General features: G+C 43.5%; 1 protein-coding gene across 1 annotated transcript in view; it reads left to right on the top strand.

Annotated features, from left to right (window-relative positions):
• The window catches only part of LOC143280152 (dual specificity testis-specific protein kinase 2-like), a 94680-nt gene that overhangs the window by 58548 nt on the left and 14950 nt on the right, over positions 1-21182 (top strand). The window contains exons 4-7 of the mRNA XM_076584736.1: positions 6206-6355; positions 15150-15235; positions 16605-16686; positions 19364-19447. Of these exons, the coding sequence (XP_076440851.1) occupies positions 6206-6355; positions 15150-15235; positions 16605-16686; positions 19364-19447 (402 nt within the window). The remainder of the gene's footprint in view (positions 1-6205; positions 6356-15149; positions 15236-16604; positions 16687-19363; positions 19448-21182) is intronic.

The following is a 21182-nucleotide window of genomic DNA, read 5'->3' as shown; positions in this document are numbered from 1 at the left end:
AGTCGCCTTTTTTTTTCTTCTTAAATCTCTCTCTCTCTCTCTCTCTCTCTCTCTTATAATACCTCTTCCCATGCCCACCCCCAGTCCCCTGGTTTTGAATTGTGGTCCATGGCCAAAGTTCATTAAAACAATTTCGTTCGTTCGTGTTCTCTCTCTCTCTCTCTAACCCCCTTGCCCCCCCCCCCCCCCTGCTTGTAATAACCTTTGTTAATTTCATTGGGTTTGAAACAAAATGACCTTTATTAGCTATACAGAATCTTCAAAATGATGTAGGGATGCGAGGGGTGTTCGCAAGTCAGTGGGTCAGGATAGCACACACACACACACACACACACAATGAGTTTCAAAAAGGAAGCACAGGTTATTTTGGGTCATACATTGTGAGGACCAGACTGACTGGTCTGTGGTCCCTGTGTTGTGCTGTGCTGAATTTGTTTCCGTCCTGCTTCAGCTGTCTAAACACGTAGTAACCTCTGCATGTCAGTCTGTGCCAGTCTGTGTCTCATGTCTGTGTGTGTGTGTGTCTGCGGAAGGCTGTGAAGGTGAAGGTCAGAATCCCAGGAAACAGGCAGCAGCAACATAACAGGGCCCCGCATTGTGAACTTGTGAGCGAGTGTGACCTACTTCATCATTGTTGGTAAACACTCAGAGCCACGGACGGCGTTCGCTTTTGAAACATGCGTATTAATTAATTGTGTGTGTGTGTGTGTGTGTGTGTGTGTGTGAACACAATTAAGAGCGCACGGCCTGTCGGTCATCCCACTTGCATTTGCTGTGTCAAATTCTCGCCTACTTCGGCGGCTTTCCGAAGTCTATGACAAAAGACCAAAGACTATTCAAGCAAGCTTTTGGGAGGAAAAACACACTAAAACGAGCAGGGAGGGTGGTGTGAAAGGGGCAGGGGGGGGAGGAGGAAGGGAGGGGGAAGCGTTGGGGTGGTGGGGGTGGGGTGGGGGTGGGGAAGAGGGGCAATAAGTACAAATTGCCTTTCCTAAAGCTCTGTATGAACACGAACTTGGAATAAGCCGAATGTGGATGGACCAGTTCAGTCTCCTTTATTCAGAAATGTTTTTGATTAAAGACAAACGTTATGCAGAACCTAGAAGCCCAGTATGATTTTACTGACTTGGACTCGAAATATTTTGTGTGTGTTTATTTTATTTATTGAACTATTTATTTAAGAATAATTTATTCTTTTGTGTTCCAATGATTACATGTTGTGTGAAAGAAAGAAAAACTGCCACTGGGACAGCATTTTAAGATACTATACAGAAAAAATAGTGCTTTAGAACGTATCACCCAATGCCTGTTTAGAGGGGACGAACTAAGTTTTCAGATATTGAGGAAGTATTCCTTTTATTAGATCACATGTAATTCATGGAATTGTTTTCATATTTGTGTTTCCCCACTTTCATTTTTGCTGTTGAAGTTTGACGTCCTCCCTCCCGACCCATGTTTGTTGTTTGGAAACAGATTCTTGTGTTGCCATCTTGGCTTTGGCTGGCTGTTAATGCACAGATTGATATATATATGCTGGAACTTTGGGGGAAACATTTTCCATTACTAACTACTACTGCTGCTGCTGCTACTACTACAACTACTACTGCTGCTGCTACTACTTCTACTACTACTACTACTACTATTAGCTACTACTACTACTATTATCATCATTATCAATAATAATAATAACGACAACAATAACAACAATAATAATGATAATGAGGTGCTCTTCTGTACTGACACATAGTAATGATAATAATGAAGTGCTCTTCTATAATGTCACGCACGCTCTCGTCATCACAGCAGCCACAACAGTGTATTTACATTTCATGAGCAGGACGCGGTAGTTGGATTCAAGAGGGGGAATTCCTTGTGGCCCCCCTCCCTCGCCATGTAACACTGTCTGGGTCAACTGTGCTGTCACGTGGCTATACACAGGGTCCGGTACTGCTTTGGTGCCACTGGGGTGTTGTTCGTGATCAGACACACTCTTGTTATCTCGACTAACGGGAGAGTGAAATCCAAGCACCCGAAAAAATCGAGGCGAAAATCGCATGAAGATGAAATTCCATAAACCCGAAAAACCGACGCGAATTTTCACATGCGAACTTCGCACTGATAGAAACAAAATTCGCACCAACATTGTTGCTGTTGTTGTTGTTATTATTGTTGTAAATCGCGTCCATTCATGGATTTGAATTTCGCACGAACTTCGCTGCGAAACATTTCTTTCGCATGAAGGAGTCAAACCTTTGACTTCGCATGCGAATTTTACCAATCTTCGGCTTATGTGGTGTTTGATGACCCCCCCACCCCCTCTTTCTACCAGATTCGTTATTTGAGCAGATTATTCCCCCTTTTACTCGTTTACAACCGCATGCACTTCTTTAAGAGATCTTTGTCAAAACGAGGGTCCTCGATCGCTAGGTTGTTGCAAGCACCCCTGCCGCGAGCAGCCTGAGCTTCAGAATGTTGTTGTTACCCAAATTCGATGCTTCCTCTTTGCTTCACAGTCTTCTTCAATAAAGGCAATCAAAATGCTCTCATTTTCAGCACGGAGTGCTTGCTTTGATTGTACTAGTTAGTGGTATAGTTTCAATCAAGATTTTTTGCCCCGTCCTGTCTCTCTGTCTCAGTATGCCCTCGCACCTGCCCCCTTTCTGTCTCAGTCCCCCACCCCCCCCCCCCCCTGCCCCCCCAAATGCCCCTTTTCATAACTCCTCCATTGGCAGTAAGAGGAGGTAGACGATACAGAAGGCGTAATTGGTTTATAAAAAAACAAAAAAAAAACAACAACAACAACAACAAAACACGTCAATCCGCCGTTACTGCTGCTGCCACAACTAGCAGCACCTACAAGCCAGGATCACTCTTTCAGTGTCCGGTAAAACCACCCTTGCATCAAGTGGTGACCCAACCACACACACCGTCATCCCTCTCTGTGAGGTATCCGTGACCGTGACCCAACCCAGCCAAAACTGTCTGACCCAGTCAGTTTTTTTCCCTCCCCCACCCTTATACCCACCCCCACCTGACTCCCCTCCTCCTCCCCCCTCCTCCTCCCCCCTCCCTTCCCGTGTCCTTCACTCCCCGTGGTGTTAATGGCCATGTGGCTTTGATTAGTTGCCCGTGATAATGCATTAGTGATGTATGTGAGGGAACTGAGGGGAGGTGGTTTTATGCTGTGCTGTGCCGTGCTGTGCTGTGCTGTTGTGACTAGTCATCAGCAATGCAGTTCTGTAGTCATTTTTGTGTTGAGTGTATAATGTGTTTGTTTTTCCTTTGTCTGTCTGTCAGTCTGTCTGTTTTTTTAATCAGTCCCTTGTGTACATGTCTGTTATTTATCGACGAATGCTCGTTGGCACGCACAGACATATATACCTCTCTTAAACGTGCCCGCGCGTGCACGTGCTTACACACACACACACACACACACACACACTGAGAGAGAGAAAGAGAGAGTTATAGTGAATATGGAAAACAGGGAGGATCTGCCGCATTGGCACTGACACTGTGCAGGTTTGATTTATTTATTTTTTTATTTATTTTGTGTTTATTTTATATTGTGCATTATTTCTATGTCTTTATTTATTTATTTATTATTTTTGCTGCCCCAATCATCTGGGCGCCACGCCGCTATTCCCTAGTCCCCCACACAGTCGCACCCAGGCTTGCCATGAGGCCACATACCAGAGGAGACGCTGCAACGCTGCTGAGTCACTTGGGTGGTGTGCAGTGGAGTATGGAACAATGACAATGACATGGTTATGTAATCACGGTGTGCATGGAGTGTGCAATCCGTGCGTAAACGGTATTGAAGACGGTTTGTAAAACAAAAAACAGAGAGACAAGGTCTTCAAGACTCACTTGTGGCAAATTAAGTCCCCTAGCATTAATTAGAGTAATTTCCCTTCTTTACTATCTGCACCAAAACGTTTGCAAAATAAATAAAACTTCCATGCTTAGCAAAAGAAGTTCCTGCTTGAACAAAAAATGATAATAATGACTGCTCTTGTTGGGTCAGAATATCAGATCAAAGTGCCAAGTTTAGAGAATACAAAAATATAAATATAACGGTAAATGCAGTTTGCATATAATTAGGCTTCTTTTTTTATTTTGTTGTGCCCATCCCAGAGGTGCAATATTGTTTTAAACAAGATGACTGGAAAGAACTGAATTTTTCCTATTTTTATGCCTAATTTGGTGTCAACTAACAAAGTATTTGCAGAGAAAATGTCAATGTTAAAGTTTACCATGGACACACAGACACACACACACACACACACAGACAACCGAACACCGGGTTAAAACATAGACCTCACTTTGTTTACACAAGTGAGTCAAAAATGAACTGCAGATTATGATGTCAGATGAACGAAAATTCAAAGATGCATTGCCGTGAAAAGTTCGCTCTCTCTCTGTGTGTCTCTGTGACATGAATTAAAAGTGCAGTTTGAAAGATGAAAGCTTGAGGAAGGGTGGAGGGAGGTAGAGAGAGAGAGAGAGAGAGAGAGAGAGTGTTATCGTTGGGGGGTGGAGTTATTAATTGGAGTCTTGTCTGCCCATCAAGCAGTATGGAACAGTGGGAAACACAGATCCGGGGTTGTGCCCCCTGCCTCCTGTGCCTTGTTTACATGGACATTGGCTTCAAGTGTGTGCCAAGTGTCAGTGCGCTGATCTCTCCTTTCCTCCGTCTGTCTGTCTGTCTGTCTCTCTCACACACACACATACAACACAACACAACACAGACACACACAGACACACACAGACACAGACACACACACACACACACACACACACAATTCGCTTTTTTCTCTCACCTCATTGTCTGTCTGTCCGTCTGCCAAGTTTCAATAAGCTGCTGCTGCCGCCTTCTTCTCCCTGTCTGTCTGTTTGCCAGTCTTTCTGTCTGTTTGTCTCTCTTTCTATCTCTGTCTGTCTCTCTTTCTATCTCTGTCTGTCTGTCTTTCTTTCTCTATCTGTCTGTCTGTCTGTCTGTCTCTCTCTCTCTCTACACACACACACACACACACACACACACACACACATATGTATGTATGTATGTATGTATGCATACATGTATAACATATAATTCTCTCAGGTCAGAGTTAAGAGCAGAAGATTGACTGGTGTTGATGGAAGAACGTAGGTAAAAATTTCTGAAAGTCCTTTGACAAAAGAAAAAGACAAAGGCGGCTGGTTGTCAGCCTGGTTGTCATCCGACTCACTTGTACGGTGATAATCCCCAGTAAGAAGCCTTTCACTTCCTACGAAAGCGATTCGATTGATAGCTTTTGTGTTCTAGCCCCCTGACATGAACATTTTTTTTATTCGATGAAATGTCATGCTCTCTCTCTCTCTCTCTCTGTGTCTCTGCCTCTCTCTCTCCTGTCTGTCTGTCTGTCTGTCTCTCTTACGGGCCGGGTGGGAAAAGAACATATGTACATTTGTTTCTGTTATTACCCTAGTTGAATATCATTTAGTTTCTTTTCTGTATCCGTCTCTGTCTGCTGTCTGTCAGTCTGTCTGTCTCTCTCTCTCTCTCTCCTCCTCCTCTCTCTCTCCCCCCTCTCTCTCTCCCCCCTCTCTCTCCCTCTCACTTTCTCACCCTCCCCTCTCTCCTCTCACGAACCCCCTGCACTGTCTCTCCCTCCTTCTCTCTCTCTTTGTCTCTGTCTCTCTGTCTGTCTGTCTGTCTGTCTGTCTGTCTGTCTGTCTCTCTCTCTCTCTCTCTCTCTCTCTCTCTCTCTCACCAACCCAGCAAAAAGAAACGCCCAAGGAAATAAGAAGTACACACTCTGTGCGAAAGCCCGAAATCATTTTCCCCTCCCTTCTCGTGTGTGGCACTAATTTGGTTTCAGCGTGTTGAACATCTGCAGACATGTGTGTGTGTGTGTGCCTTCCTGTCTGCTCTGAGAGAGAGAGAGAGAGGGTTGAGGTGTGATGTGGTGGGTGAAGGAGGTAGAGAAAGACGCACAGACACACAGACACACACAGACACACAGACACACACACACACACACACACACACACACACACACACACACCAACCCAACCCCCTGCAACAGGCAGGGCTGGAAAACAAGGAATGACACAACAGACTGTTGAAATGACTGATACAGGTCTCAGAACAAAATAGTGACTGTGTGTTGGAAATGACTGATACAGTGATAGCCCTAACGAATGATGACCTGTGTGCTTTCAGTTCATCCCCAACGGCAGTCTGGAGCAGCTCCTGGGGATGGAGGAGGAGGAGTTGCCGTGGACACAGCGGATCCACCTGACGCTGGGCCTGTCCAGAGGGCTGGACTACCTGCACTCCAGGGGGTTCCTGCATCGGGACCTCACCTCCAAGGTGGGTGTGTCAACTGAACACCTCTGTGATCTCCCCTCTGTGACCCCACTACAGTGACCTCCTCTCTGTGACCCCACCTTTCTGACTTCCCCTCTGTGACCCCACTTTTGTGACTTCCCCTCTGTGATCTCCCCCTCCGTGATCTCCCCTCTGTGACCCTACCTCAGTGACCTCCCCTCTGTGACCTCACCTTTGTGACCTCCCCTCTGTGACCCCACCTTTGTGACCTCCCCTCTGTGACCCCACCTTTGTGACCTCCCCTCTGTGACCCCACCTTTGTGACCTCCCCTCTGTGACCCCACCTTTGTGACCTCCCCTCTGTGACCACACCCCAGTGACCTCACCTCTGTGACCACACCTCAGTGACTTCCCCTCTGTGACCCCGCCTTTGTGACCACACCCCAGTGACCTCACCTCTGTGACCACACCTCAGTGACCTCCCCTCTGTGACCACACCCCAGTGACCTCACCTCTGTGACCACACCTCAGTGACCTCCCCTCTGTGACCACACCCCAGTGACCTCACCTCTGTGACCACACCTCAGTGACTTCCCCTTCTGTGACCACACCTCAGTGACTTCCCCTCCTGTGACCTCCCTACTGTTGATCTCCCTCTGTGACCCCACATATGTGACATCCGTTCTTCTGGTGATCTCATCTTTGTGACCTCACATCTGTGACCCCACCTCCAGTGACCTCACCTCAAATGACCTCTCCTCCAGTGACCTCACTTCTGACAGCTCTCCTCTAGTGACCTCACCTCTAGGGACTTTGTGATATCACTGCTATGACCTCACCGCTGTAGCCCCACCTCTAGTGTTTTCCCCTCTGTGATTTCACCTCTTGCGGTTTGACCTCTGTGACCTCACCTCTGTGACTCTTGTCAGTGACCTCACCTCTGCTGACCTGCTCTCTGTGACCTCGTCTCAAGTGACCCCACCTCCAGGGACCCCACTTCTGTAACCTCCCCAATGTGATCCCACTTCTAGTGACCTCACTTCCGTGAGCTCTCTCCTCCAGTGGCCTTACCTCTGTGACCTCACCTCTGTAGTCCCACCTCAGTTGACATCCCCTCTGTGACCTCACCTCTAGCAACCTTACCTCTGTGACCCCAACTCTAGTGACCTCACCTCCGTGACTTCACCTCTGTAACCCGCCTCTAGTGACCTGACCTCTGTGACCTCCCCGCTATGACTCCACCTCCAGTGACCTCACCTCTAGTGACCCCACCTCAAATGACTTCGTTTCTTTGACCTAAAAATCTGTGACCTCACCTTTGTGACCCCACCTCTGTGACCGCACTTGTACGGTACTTGATCTGCCCTCCGTGATGGATGACTGCTCTTCAGCGGCAGGTGGGCACTCCAAGGTAGGTGACTTCCCCCTTTTTGAGGTACTTGACCTCAACTGAAAGATTTGTCACCTCTTAGGCAAGTGACTCCCTCTCTAAGGTAGTTTATTTGACATATATAAGATGAACATGCCATTTCACCAGACCTGTATTTGACCTTCTAAATAGAGATAGATAGATAGATAGATAGATAGATAGACAGACAGACAGATAAACAGCCAGCCAGCCAGCCAAACAGACAGACAGATAGATAGATAGATGACCTCGCTTCGTTAGTTGACTTCACCTGTGTTTTACTAACTTCAGCTTCGTTATTTGACCTTACCTGACTAACTTCACGTATACACTCAGGTGTATGTCAGCTTGCTCCTAGGGTATGTCCACCTCTCGTGTATATATATATATATATATATATATATATATATATATATATATATATATATATATATCTGATCTATCGTCCAAGGAAGTAATTTTCGTGCTGCATCACAATGGTGTGTGCTGTGTCGAGTTTCACTGGTGTGAAGAATGGGGGCATTACAGTTTCACAATGGGTTGAGCTGTGGGTTGTGAAACGAGACTCACTTTGATTAGAAATGGCAACGTGTCTGACCACATGTCCTTCTTCTGGGACTGTGATCAGTGGAAATGGCAGTGGAGGTAAATGAGCAAGAACATGGATTTTTTTTCTCTTTTATTTATGAATGTTCAGCAGATAAAGCAAGGATGGGCAGAGATGCGAACACCTAGATCAAGTTATGGACAATGAGAGAAAATGGTAATAGGAGGTGGGTGGGGGGCGGGGTGGGGGAGGTCTAGGAGTTTGAGGGGGTGGGAGGGTGGAGGGGGATGAGTGGTGGTAGTAGCATTAATAACGACAATAACATATCAATGATAGTCATGGAAATCAAATGACATAAAATAAGAAGAAAACAAAGGTGCAGTAGGGTGAGAAAAAACAAAACAAACAAAAAAAAAACCAAACAAACAACAGCAACAACAACAACAAAAAAACAACAACAACAAAACACACACACACACACACACACACACACACACACACACACACACACACACACACACACACACACACACACACACACATTCACAAATTAACCACTGTAATCACAGCGATAAAGAACAGTTACAAATGCGCACAGTTGTAAACAGACCATCAACCATCCAGTAGACCTTTGCTGTCGATAACACAGCTGTAATAAAGTTATAGAAGAAAAGAAAAGAAAAGTGTTAAGTACTTTGGATACCTGTACACCACAGTCACAGAGCACATGACAGTGGAGTGATGCCTAGGAAGCGAGAGAGAATCTGAGTGCGCTGGTTCGAATCACTGCTCAGCCGCCGATATTTTCTCCCCCTCCACTAGACCTTGAGTGGTGGTCTGGACGCTAGTCATTCGGATGAGACGATAAACCGAGGTCCCGTGTGCAGCATGCACTTAGCGCACGTAAAAGAACCCACGGCAACAAAAGGGTTGTTCTTGGCAAAATTCTGTAGAAAAACCCACTTCGATAGGAAAAACAAATAAAACTGCACGCAGGAAAAAAAAACAACAACAAAAAAAAAAGGGTGGCGCTGTAGTATAGCGACGCGCTCTCCCTGGGGAGAGCAGCCCGAATTTCACACAGAGAAATCTGTTGTGATAAAAAGAAATACAAATACAAATACAATACAAATGTGCATCTTCCCCCCGCCCCCCTTTCCCTCCCCAGCTGGCGGCCTGCTGACTGTGGTGTTGACATTGCACAGAAATAGCTGATATAATTATACACGAGGTCTGGCACCTGTTCAGCCACACACGTCTCTGGCACCGATTCTGCTACACTGCTAGCCTTCCCCTCACTCACCTACACTTGGTGCGGTGGGGTGGTGGGGGGGTTGGGGGGGGGGGGTGATGGGAATGTCACTCGTTTCTGAAAAAAAAGAGTTCTTTTCTCCAAAGAAATTTGGGGAGTTTATAATATCTATAAAGAGACGGTTGTTGGAGAAAAAAAAGAAGGAAAAAAAAAGAAAAAAAAGAAAGAAAAACAAAACAAACAAGCTGACTAATTTAAATCAAAAGGGGGGGAATATCACTTGCTATGTACAGCAATCTACGAGTTCTGAAAAAAAGAGAGAGTCCCTTTCTTCAAAGCAATTAACGAAAATCTATGATATTGGTAAAGAGACGGTTGTTGAAAGCGCCAACATCGTGTTGGCCAAGTGGAGTGAACTTGCAGATGTGGGAAGGAGGATGGTAAAAGGGGGTGGAGGGAGGGAGGAGGGAGGGGTGGCACCAGCAGTTGGGCACCTGCAGAATGCTGGCATCTTGCTGCGTTTTGCTGGCTTGCTTGGCAGGAAGAGCAGAAATCACCGATTTATCCAGGAATTGCCGTCACTGAAGCGAGTTGTAAACAAACTTTGCTGCTGCTGTGCCGCTTGGATTGTGTGTGTGTGTGTGTGGGGGTGGGGGGGGGGGGGGGCAGGGGGTGTGTGGGTATGTGTGTGTGTGTGTGTGTGTGTGTCTTTCTGTGAGTCTGCGTGTGTGTGTATGTCAGAGAGAGAGAGAGAGAGAGAGGGAGAGAGGGCTGTAAGGTCTGTTTGTATGGGCTGGGTTGGATTTAAATGTGTTATTGCGGGTCTGTATAAAAATATGTCTTTTGATGTATTTATGTATCATGTGTGCTGACGTTTATCAGTACAGTGAACAGCTAGTGAATATACGTGCATGATTTTGTTTGTGAAAAGGTTTGCTTTGTTTGGTTTTTAAAATTCAGTTTCTTTTTTTTTTAAGTGTATATATATATATATATATATATAAAGATTTCGATTATGGCTAGCTTCACATGTGTGGTTATTGTTAGTTACACAGGAATGGTTGTTAGCTACACAGGTGTGGTTCTTGTAAGTTGCACAAGTGTGATGGTTGTTAGCTGCACAAGTGTGGTGGTTGTTAGCTACACAAGTGTGGTGGTTGTTAGCTACACAAGTGTGGTGGTTGTTAGCTACGTAGGTGTGGTGGATGTTAGCTACACAGGAGTGGTAGTTGTTAGCTACGCAGGTGTGGTGGATGTTAGCTACACAGGTGTGGTGGATGTTAGCTACGCAGGTGTGGTGGATGTTAGCTACACAGGTGTGGTGGATGTTAGCTACGCAGGTGTGGTGGATGTTAGCTACACAGGTGTGGTGGATGTTAGCTACGCAGGTGTGGTGGATGTTAGCTACACAGGTGTGGTGGATGTTAGCTACACAGGTGTGGATGTTAGCTACGCAGGTGTGGTGGATGTTAGCTACACAGGTGTGGTGGATGTTAGCTACGCAGGTGTGGTGGATGTTAGCTACTCGAGCGTGGTGGTGGTTAGCTACTCAGGAGTGGTGGTTGTTAGCTACACGAGCGTGGTGGATGTTAGCTCCACAGGAGTGGTGGTTGTTAGCTCCACAGGAGTGGTGGTTGTTAGCTACACAGGAGTGGTGGTTGTTAGCTACACAGGAGTGGTGGTTGTTAGCTACAAAGGTGTTGTGGATGCTAGCTACACAGGTGTGTTGGTTGTTCGCTACACAGGAGTGGTGGTTGTTTATCACAAAACTGCGTTCCGTTCTGGGATGATTTTACCATAAAAAAGTTTGGCGTTGTCTTTGGTGCAGCAACATGTATACCTGCCATTCTACCAAAAGAACGGTCTGACCAAAAAAAAAAGAAAAAAAAAAAGAAGAAAAAAAAAAAAAAAGATGGGATGTCAGGAAAACAACCTCTCTCTCTCTCTCTCTCTCTCTCTCTGTTTCTCATGCCATGGTGCGGGGAGTGTGTGTGGACAGTGTGTGGACAGTACAGTGCAGCGTGTGATGATGTAAGGCCCGCGGTATGGTACTGTGTGGCGGACTGCTGAACATCTCGTACCTTCAGGGCAGTTCTTGCTTATCTGTCTGACCGCAAGTATCTTCTCTCTCTCTCTCTCTCTCTCTCTCTCTCTCTTCACGGACCACTGACTGCATTGGAGAAGGTGGCAGGGGTGGCAGGTTGGGGGAAGTGGTGGTGGTTGTGGTGGTGGTGGGATTGAGGGGGTTGTGGGGGAGCGGTGTGGTTGGTAGGAAGGACACTGATCTAAATAGGTTCATCTATTATTAGAACTGTGATGGAAGGGACTGTGGGGGCGCAGTAATTTGATCAGTCACGGTGAGTAGAATTTTGACGGTTAGTTGGTTGGTAACAGTGAAGACACTATGGCATGCCCTGAATGCGACCACCAGTCCTCACCCGGCTGGCTACATTTCAGAAGGCTGGGTTGAAGAAGATTTGACGGGCGCAACAGCCGAGTGGTTAAAGCTTTGGACTTAGTGAGGGTCCCGGGTTCAAATCTCGGTGACGGCGCCTGGTGGGTAAAGGGTGGAGATTTTTTTTTTTTTTTTCCCGATCTCCCAGGTCAACATGTGTGCAGACCTGCTAGTGCCTGAACCCCCTTCGTGTGTCTACGCACGCAGAAGATCAAATACGAACGTTAACTCACTCAGTACGGCCAGTCCTCTCTTCTCCTCGACACAGACCCCTCGGATGTCCAGTGGGTGTCTGAATGACCCAACCTTTAGCTTCCGTCGTCAGAATTGTGGTATTCTCTGTCAATATTCACGTTTTCAGTATAAGAGCCTTCCGCTTGCAATATTTTGATGGTGGTAATTGGGGTGAAACGCTGTTAACGTCTTCTCTTTCGCCGTTCGAATGGAAAGAGTTAAAGATCCTGTAATCCATGTCAGCGTTCGGTGGGTTATGGAAGCAGTCCTGGTTCTCTCTTTCCCCACATACATCCTATTCAGTCAGACCCCTGTGCCAAAGGAACAGATCGACAACGGAGTGAGGATGAGGGTAGAGTGGGTGAAGGAGGGTACAGTGGAGTGATGGCCTAGAGGTAACGCGTCCGCATAGGATTCTGTGCGCGCTGGTTCGAATCACGGCACAGTCCCCGAAATTTTCTCCCCCTCCACTAGACCTTGAGTGGTGGTCTGGACGCTAGTCATTCGGATGAGACGATAAACCAAGGTCCCGTGTGCAGCATGCACTTAGCGCACGTAAAAGAACCCACGGCAACAAAAGGGTTGTTCCTGGTAAAATTCTGTAGAAAAATCCACTTCAATAGGAAAAACAAACTGCACGCAGGAAAAAATACAAAATAAAGAAAAATCCAAGCTTTTTATGTATTGAGTGTAATGCATTTACTGTTATATTTATATTTTTTGTATTCTCTAAACTTGGCACTTTGATCTGATATTCGACCCAACAAAAGATCTGTCATTATTATCATTTTTTGTTCAAACAGGAACTTCTTTTGCTAAGCATGGAAGTTTTGTTTATTGCAAACGTTTTGGTGCAGACAGTAAAATAAGGGAAATTACTCTGTAGGGGACTTAGTTTGCTTTAAACTGATCTTTCTCATCTTAAACATTACATTTTGAAATTATACTCAATACATAAAAAGCTTGGATTTTTTTTTAAAGTGCATCACAAGTGAGTCTTGAAGGCCTTGCCTCTCTTGTTTCAAAATGTAATGTTTAAGATGAGAAAGATCAGTTTAAAGCAAATTAAGTCCCCTAGCATTAATTAGAGTAATTTCCCTTTTTTACTATCTGCACCAAAACGTTTGCAAAATAAATAAAAATTCCATGCTTAGCAAAAGAAGTTCCTGTTTGAACAAAAAATGATAATTATGACTGCTCTTGTTGTTGGGTCGAATATCAGATCAAAGTGCCAAGTTTAGAGAATACAAAAAATATAAATATAACAGTAAATGCAGTTTGCATATAATTAGGCTTCATTTATTTTTATTTTTTTGTGCCCATCCCAGAGGTGCAATATTGTTTTAAACAAGATGACTAAAAAGAACTGAATTTTTCCTATTTTTATACCTAATTTGGTGTCAACTGACAAAGTATTTGCAGAGAAAATGTCAATGTTAAAGTTTACCACGGACACACAGACACACAGCCACAGACACACACACACACACACACACACACAGACAACCGAACACCGGGTTAAAACATAGACTCACTTTGTTTACACAAGTGAGTCAAAAATGGGTAGCGCTGTCGTATGGCGACGCGCTCTCCCTGGGGAGAGCAGCCCGAATTTCACACAGAGAAATCTGTTGTGATAAAAAGAAATACAAATACAAATACAAGGAGACAGGGACAGGAATAGAATGTGGTGGTGATGGTCACATGTCTGGTCATAGGGCGTCCACCCCTGTCTGTCTGCTCACCTCTCTTCCTCCCTCCCTCCCTCCCTTCCCCTCACTCTCTCAAGTGTACTTTAGTGGGCGAGAGCTACGTGTGTTTAAAAAAAAAAGAAAAGAAAAAAAAAGCCGCATAGGTTTACGTTGAACACAGACATTAATGAATATTTTTGTCTTGTCTTATGAAAGTATGCAGTGCATCTATATATAATTATGCATATGAGAGAGAGAGAGAGAGAGAGAGAGAGAGAGAGTGTTCAGGTGGAGATTATTTCAAGTTTGTTACATTTTAAATCAAACATGAAAAGTTTCCACTGTTATGTATTTTCTCTTTTTTTTTGTCAACATTTTTTTGCATGTATGTACATGTGTGTGTGTGTGTTTATGCACATTTTTTTGTTTTTTTTTTTATCTCGGAAGTTGGATGAGGGCCATTTGGCTACTGCTGTGATAACCATTAGAGCGCTGTGTGTGTTGTGTGGAAAAAGATGAGAGAGTGTGTGTGTGTGTGTGTGTGTGTGTGTGTGTGTGTGTGTGTGTGTGTGTGTGTGTGTGTGTGTGTGTGTGTGTGTGTGTGTGTGTGTGTGTGTGTGTTGTATTTTATTGATTGCTTGGTTATTTGTAATTTATTTCATTGCCATTTACGGTATTGTTATAATTATTGATATTGTTATTTCTTTAAATCAGGAATTTGCGCAGTTTGGACACTAGAATATGCTCTGAGAGTTTGTGCTGCATCAGATATTTGTTTATGAATTTGTGTTTTTATTGAATGATCAAACTTGTTGTTGCTTGGTAGATGAAATGCCTTTAAAAAAAAAAGTTTATAGATACTACCATTTTATTGACAAAACTGTGTCAACAAATTCTCTTTTAAAGCTAATAGAGTGTTGTTTATCTTCAACAACATCTCTTTTTAAACCTAACGGAGTCTTGTCATAACTTCAACAGTTTCTCTGTTATATAAAGCTGATGAAGTGGAGTTATATCTTCAGCAATTTCTCTCTTAAAACTAATACAGTGTCATTGATTCTTCAACAATATCTCTTTTTAAACCTAACGGATCTTGTCATAACTTCAACAGTTTCTCTGTTATATAAAGCTGATCAAGTGTAGTTATATCTCCAACAATTTCTCTCTTAAAACTAATACAGTGTCATTCTTCAGCAGTATCTCTCATGAAGCTAGCTAATGGAGTGTTGCTGTGCCCTGAACGTTGCAGAACATCCTGGTGAAGAGGGAGGAGCACGGAGTGTACCAGGCAGTGCTGGCCGACTTTGGGCTGGCCACCAAGATCCCAGACCCGCTGTGGGTGGTTGTTTGATGCCATCGTAGTGTTTGTCCTTCACGCGTGCACACCCACACACTCACACAGATGCATGCACACATGCAGGTGCATGCCCGCATGCACGCACACACGCACGCGCATACACACACACACACACACACACACTCACAGACACCTGCATACATGTAAGTGCCTGCTTATACACATATGCACACACATTCATGCACGTGCACATGTAAGCAGACATGCACACACTCTTGTAAGCGTTCACATACACATACAAGAACATATGCGCATACACATACACACACACACAGAAACACACACACACACACACACACACACACACACACACACATACACAAACATATGTTCATACATACACTCTTGCAAGCACACACACACACACACACACACACACACACACACACACACACACACACACACACACACACACACACACACACACACACACACCACACTTTCTCTCTTTCTCTCTCTCTCTCTCTCTCACATACCACATTTCCCCCTACACACACACACACACACACACACACACACACACACACACACACACACACACACACACACACAACCACAACACAGGATGCACACACACATTTGCATATTCATGCATGCACACATTTACACATATTAAACACATCTGTTGTCAGGAAATTGTCAATACAGTAATGAACCATGAAGATATCCGTGTGGAGGGGTAATCGTGTTCAGTGTTTCATGTGGATTTTTAAAAAAAATTTTATAATATTTTTTAGCTCTAGTTATATATTCCTACATAAATCAAATATCAGTAGACAAATGTGTGTGTGTGTGTGTGTGTGTGTATTTGTGTGTGTTGATAACAGTTATTAATGTTGTCTGGACACCACATGATTATGAGTCAGTTTGTGTGTCTATGTCTGGGAGTTTGTCAGCAAGCTGATCTTTTTTAAATCTCACATCTGGAAAGATCTGCATAATGTGTGTGTGTGTGTGTGTGTGTGTGTGTGTGTGTGTGTGTGTGTGTGTGTGTGTGTGTGTGTGTGTGTTGTGATGACAGTTATTAATGTTGTCTGTGGAAAGAACATGATTATGAGTCATTGTGTATATTCATTTTGTGTGTCTGACTATCTCTATGTCTGGGAGTTTGTCAGCAAGCTGATATATATATATATATATATATATATATATGGAGAGGAATGCATAATAGATGTCTGTGTGTGTGTGTGTGTGTGTCTGTGTGTGTGTGTGTGTATGTGAGTGCATATGTGTATATGTATGTGTGTGTGCTTGTCCATGCATGTGTGTATGTTGTTGCGTACACACATTGGTGCTATTGCCCGTGATGGTGTCGTGCTCATGACATGAGTGCTGTGAATGTTCCAGGAGTCGGGAGAAACTGCCCACGGTGGGCTCTCCCTACTGGATGGCGCCAGAGGTGCTGAACGGTCGTTTCTACAATGAACGGGTGAGGGGCTGAAGCATATGAAGTGGGTGAACTGGTCCCTTTTTTTTTTTTCTTTTTTTTTTAAACATTGTTTTCAACATGTTTAACTTGATTCAGATTCTGTATGGACTGAGTGAGATGTACATTAATTTTGATTTTTGATTTTATTTTATTGACCTTTCAACTGGTTTTAAGAACTGAAATCGCCCATCTGTGGCTGGTCTGTTGCAGTGAGTTTGACTGGAAAATCAAACTGAGCATCTCATCATAGGGATGAGATGAGAAACTGAAGCCCCACGTACAGCAGCATGTACTTATTTGTGCACTGAAAAACGAGAATGTTGTCCTCAGACTCGACGGGTGCAGTAGCCGAGTGGTTAAAGCGTTGGACTGTCAATCTGAGGGTCCCGGGTTCGAATCACGGTGACGGCGCCTGGTGGGTAAAGGGTGGAGATTTTTACGATCTCCCAGGTCAACATATGTGCAGACCTGCCAGTGCCTGAACCCCCTTCGTGTGTATATGCAAGCAGAAGATCAAATACGCACGTTAAAGATCCTGTAATCCATGTCAGCGTTCGGTGGGTTATGGAAACAAGAACATACCCAGCATGCGCACCCCCGAAAACGGAGTATGGCTGCCTGCATGGCGGGGTAAAAACGGTCATACACGTAAAAGCCCACTCGTGTGCATACGAGTGAACGCAGAAGCAGAAGAAGTCCTCAGACAGAATTCTGTAGAAGCAACTCACTCTGATACGCCTACACTCAAGGCCTGATTAAGCGTGAAGGGTTACGCTGCTGGTCAAGCATCTGCCTGGCAAGCAGATGTGGTGTAGCGTATATGGATTTGTCCAAACGCAGTGGATGCATCCTTGTTGAAACTGAAACTGTGCTTGTGAGTGACATGATTTGATCTGAGGGACGTCACTCAGCTAATGAGGACATTGCGCAACAAGCAGTTTTGTCAGGAAAGCGAAACAGATACGTAGTTTACCAAAGCAAACCTCTGTGTATTGAAAGGGTGTCACTATCAGTAATTCAGAGAGGTGCACTGCGTTCTGACAAATCCTTACAATAGTGACATGCTACACCACATCTGCTAGGCAGATGCCTGACCAGCGGCATAACCCAACGCGCTTAGTCAGACCTTGAGAAAAAAGAAAAAGAAAAAAGAAATACATATATATAAAAGAAAAAAATATATATAAAAGAAAAAAGTAAATAAATAAATAGAAATAATAATAATAGATGAATAAATAAATGAATAGATGATAATAAAAAGAAAAGGGTAATTGACGCAGATTTTTTTTTTTTTTTGATGTAAGACTTAAGTGCTGGAAGGTTTCAGTTTCAGTTTCAGTTTTGATTAAGGATGTGGAATGGAAAGGGCAATAGACAGATTTTTTTTTAATAATTTTTTTTATATGTACATAATGATGTAAAACTAAGTTATGGAAAGTTTGTTTCAGTTTTAATTAAGGATGTTTCAAAGCATGCGTACTGATCCATATACACTACTATCATGTGTGAATGTCTCAGACATTTGTGATCGTAATGAAGAGAACGACACAAGTGATTTCAACAAATCAAAGGAGAGGTAAAATACACATTTCTGCCATGAGGTTGCAGCTGTTGAGGAGAGAAGTTCTGTAATGGGAGTGTAGGTGACATAAGCCACAGTCGCGATCAGATCATGTAAGTGACAAAGTTTGCCACGTGATTTATTACATTGTTTGGCTTTGTCCCACTTCAAAGAGTTCACAGCTGTGTTTTCTGTGTGAAATCTGGATTATAAAGATATTGAACAATTCGTAGAATATTGTTCATAGTTTTCTGATAAAATGATCAGCAAGGTCCTTCATATTCATGCGGCCAGTGGTCATTCAGATTACGCACATCCTGTCTTTACTTTCCCATAGGTGCACACTTCTGTTTCATACACATGTATATGCACAAATGTGTGCGCACGGCTATCCACAATTTTGTCGATGCTTCCACATTTTCTTTCTCATGTTTATGCACTCACATGCACACGCACATTCAAGCACATGGATACACGCACGCATGCACGCACGCACGCACATATGCATGTACCCTCTCCCTCCACCTTCTCCCCAGCATACGCACGCAGTCTCTCTCACATCCAAAGTGAAGTTTGATTTTTTGCAGTCATGCAAAAATCAAGGGAGGAAACTGGGGAGGGATATTGTCAGAAACAAAACAGTGGGGCGTGGCGTGCGGGGGTGGGGGGGAGGGTTTGTGGCAACAATTAATTTAAAAAAAAAGAAGAAAGTTATGACTTTCAAATGGGGAATGGCGTGGGGGAGAAGGTTTGTGGCAACAGTTAATTTAAAAAAAAAAAGGAAAGTTATGACTTTCAAATGGAAAATGATGATGAAGCATGACTGTGTGTGTGTGTGTGTGTGTGTGTGTGTGTGTGTGTGCATGCATGCATGCATGCAGACCCCATTTTCTGTGATGGTGACGATGATCATCGATGACTATTGTGATGAAGAGATAGATGACTGATGGGTGGCTGTGTGTGTGTGTGTGTGTGTGTGTGTGTTGTGTGTGTGTGTGTGTGTGTGTGTGTGTGTGTGTGTGTGTGTGTTGTGTGTGTGTGTGTGTGTTGTGTGTGTGTGTCTTGTGTGTGTGTGTGTGCGTGCGTGCGTGTGTGTGTGTGTGTGTGTGTGTGCAGGCTGACCTGTTTTCAGTGGGGATCATCATGTGTGAAATCACCGCCCGTATCACTGCTGACCCCGACGTCATGCCACGTATGGAGGTCAGCAGTCTGCCACGGCATTAGTATTTGTTCACGTCTGTTTTTCAGTGTGTTTTTTGACTCACTTGTGTAAACAAAGTGAGTCTATGTTTTAACCCGGTGTTCAGTTGTCTGTGTGTGTGTGTGTGTGTGTCTGTGTGTCTGTGGTAAACTTTAACATTGACATTTTCTCTGCAAATACTTTGTCAGTTGACACCAAATTTGGCATAAAAATAGGAAAAATTCAGTTCTTTCCAGTCATCTTGTTTAAAACAATATTGCACCTCTGGGATGGGCACAAAAAAAATAAAAAAAGAAGCCTGATTATATGCAAACTGCATTTACTGTTATATTTATATTTTTTGTATTCTCTAAACTTGGCACTTTGACCTCTTATTCTGACACAACAACAAGAGGAGTCATTATTATAATTTTTTGTTCAAACAGGAACTTCTTTTGCTAAGCATGGAATTTTTTTTAATTTTGCAAACGTTTTGGTGCAGATAGTAAAAAAGGGAAATTACTCTGTAATTAATGCTAGGGGACTTAATTTATCACAAGTGAGTCTTGAAGGCCTTGCCTCTCTTGTCTTTCTTTCTTATTGATTGATTGATTGATTGATTTATTTATTGTGCGTGTTTTGTTTGACACTGCCAGACTGAAGTTATGATTGAAGGTGATGAGTACTGTTGTTGTTGTAGCGTCCGCTCACCGAAGGGGACAAAAGGATAAAAATTTATGAAAATCTTTGCTGTTTGAGAGATGCACACATGTGTACTCATGGTGCTTCTACACTGCTTTACCGGGATTGTTTCCATGGAGATACGTCATCGAAAGAAAATGTTTGTTATTCATTGTCAAAGGAAAATGCTGGTTATTGTGAAGGAAAATGCTGGTGTACATCATCAAAGGAAAATGTTAATGCTGCTATTCATCATCAAAGGAAAATGCTGCTATTCATCATCAAAGGAAAATGCTGGTTATTGTAAAGGAAAATGCTGGTGTACATCATCAAAGGAAAATGTTAATGCTGCTATTCATCATCAAAGGAAAATGCTGGTTATTGTAAAGGAAAATGCTGGTATACATCATCAAAGGAAAATGTTAATGCTGTTATTCATCATCAAAGGAAAATGCTGCTATTCATCATCAAAGGAAAATGCTGCTATTCATCATCAAAGGAAAATGCTGGTTATTGTAAAGGAAAATGCTGGTGTACATCATCAAAGGAAAATGTTAATGCTGCTATTCATCATCAAAGGAAAATGCTGGTTATTGTAAAGGAAAATGCTGGTATACATCATCAAAGGAAAATGTTAATGCTGTTATTCATCATCAAAGGAAAATGCTGCTATTCATCATCAAAGGAAAATGCTGTTATTCATCGTCAAAGGAAAATGTTAATGCTGTTATTCAACATCAAAGGAAAATGCTGCCATTCAAAGGAAAATGCTGCCATTCATCATCAAAGGAAAATGCTGTTATTCATCATCAAAGGAAAATGCTGCCATTCATCATCAAAGGAAAATGCTGTTATTCATCATCAAAGGAAAATGTTAATGCTGCTATTCATCATGAAAGGAAAATGCTGCTATTCATCATCAAAGGAAAATGCTGCTATTCATCATCAAAGGAAAATGCTGCTATTCATCATCAAAGGAAAATGCTGTTATTCATCATCAAAGGAAAATGCTGTTATTCATCATCAAAGGAAAATGCTGGTTATTGTCTTTCTCTGTCTTCCCTTTCTTTTGTT

This window comes from Babylonia areolata, chromosome 3 (genome assembly GCF_041734735.1).
Source record: "Babylonia areolata isolate BAREFJ2019XMU chromosome 3, ASM4173473v1, whole genome shotgun sequence".
NCBI lineage: Eukaryota > Metazoa > Mollusca > Gastropoda > Neogastropoda > Buccinidae > Babylonia > Babylonia areolata.
Note: the sequence above shows the minus strand (reverse complement) of the source record. Positions and strands in the feature narration are given on the sequence as shown.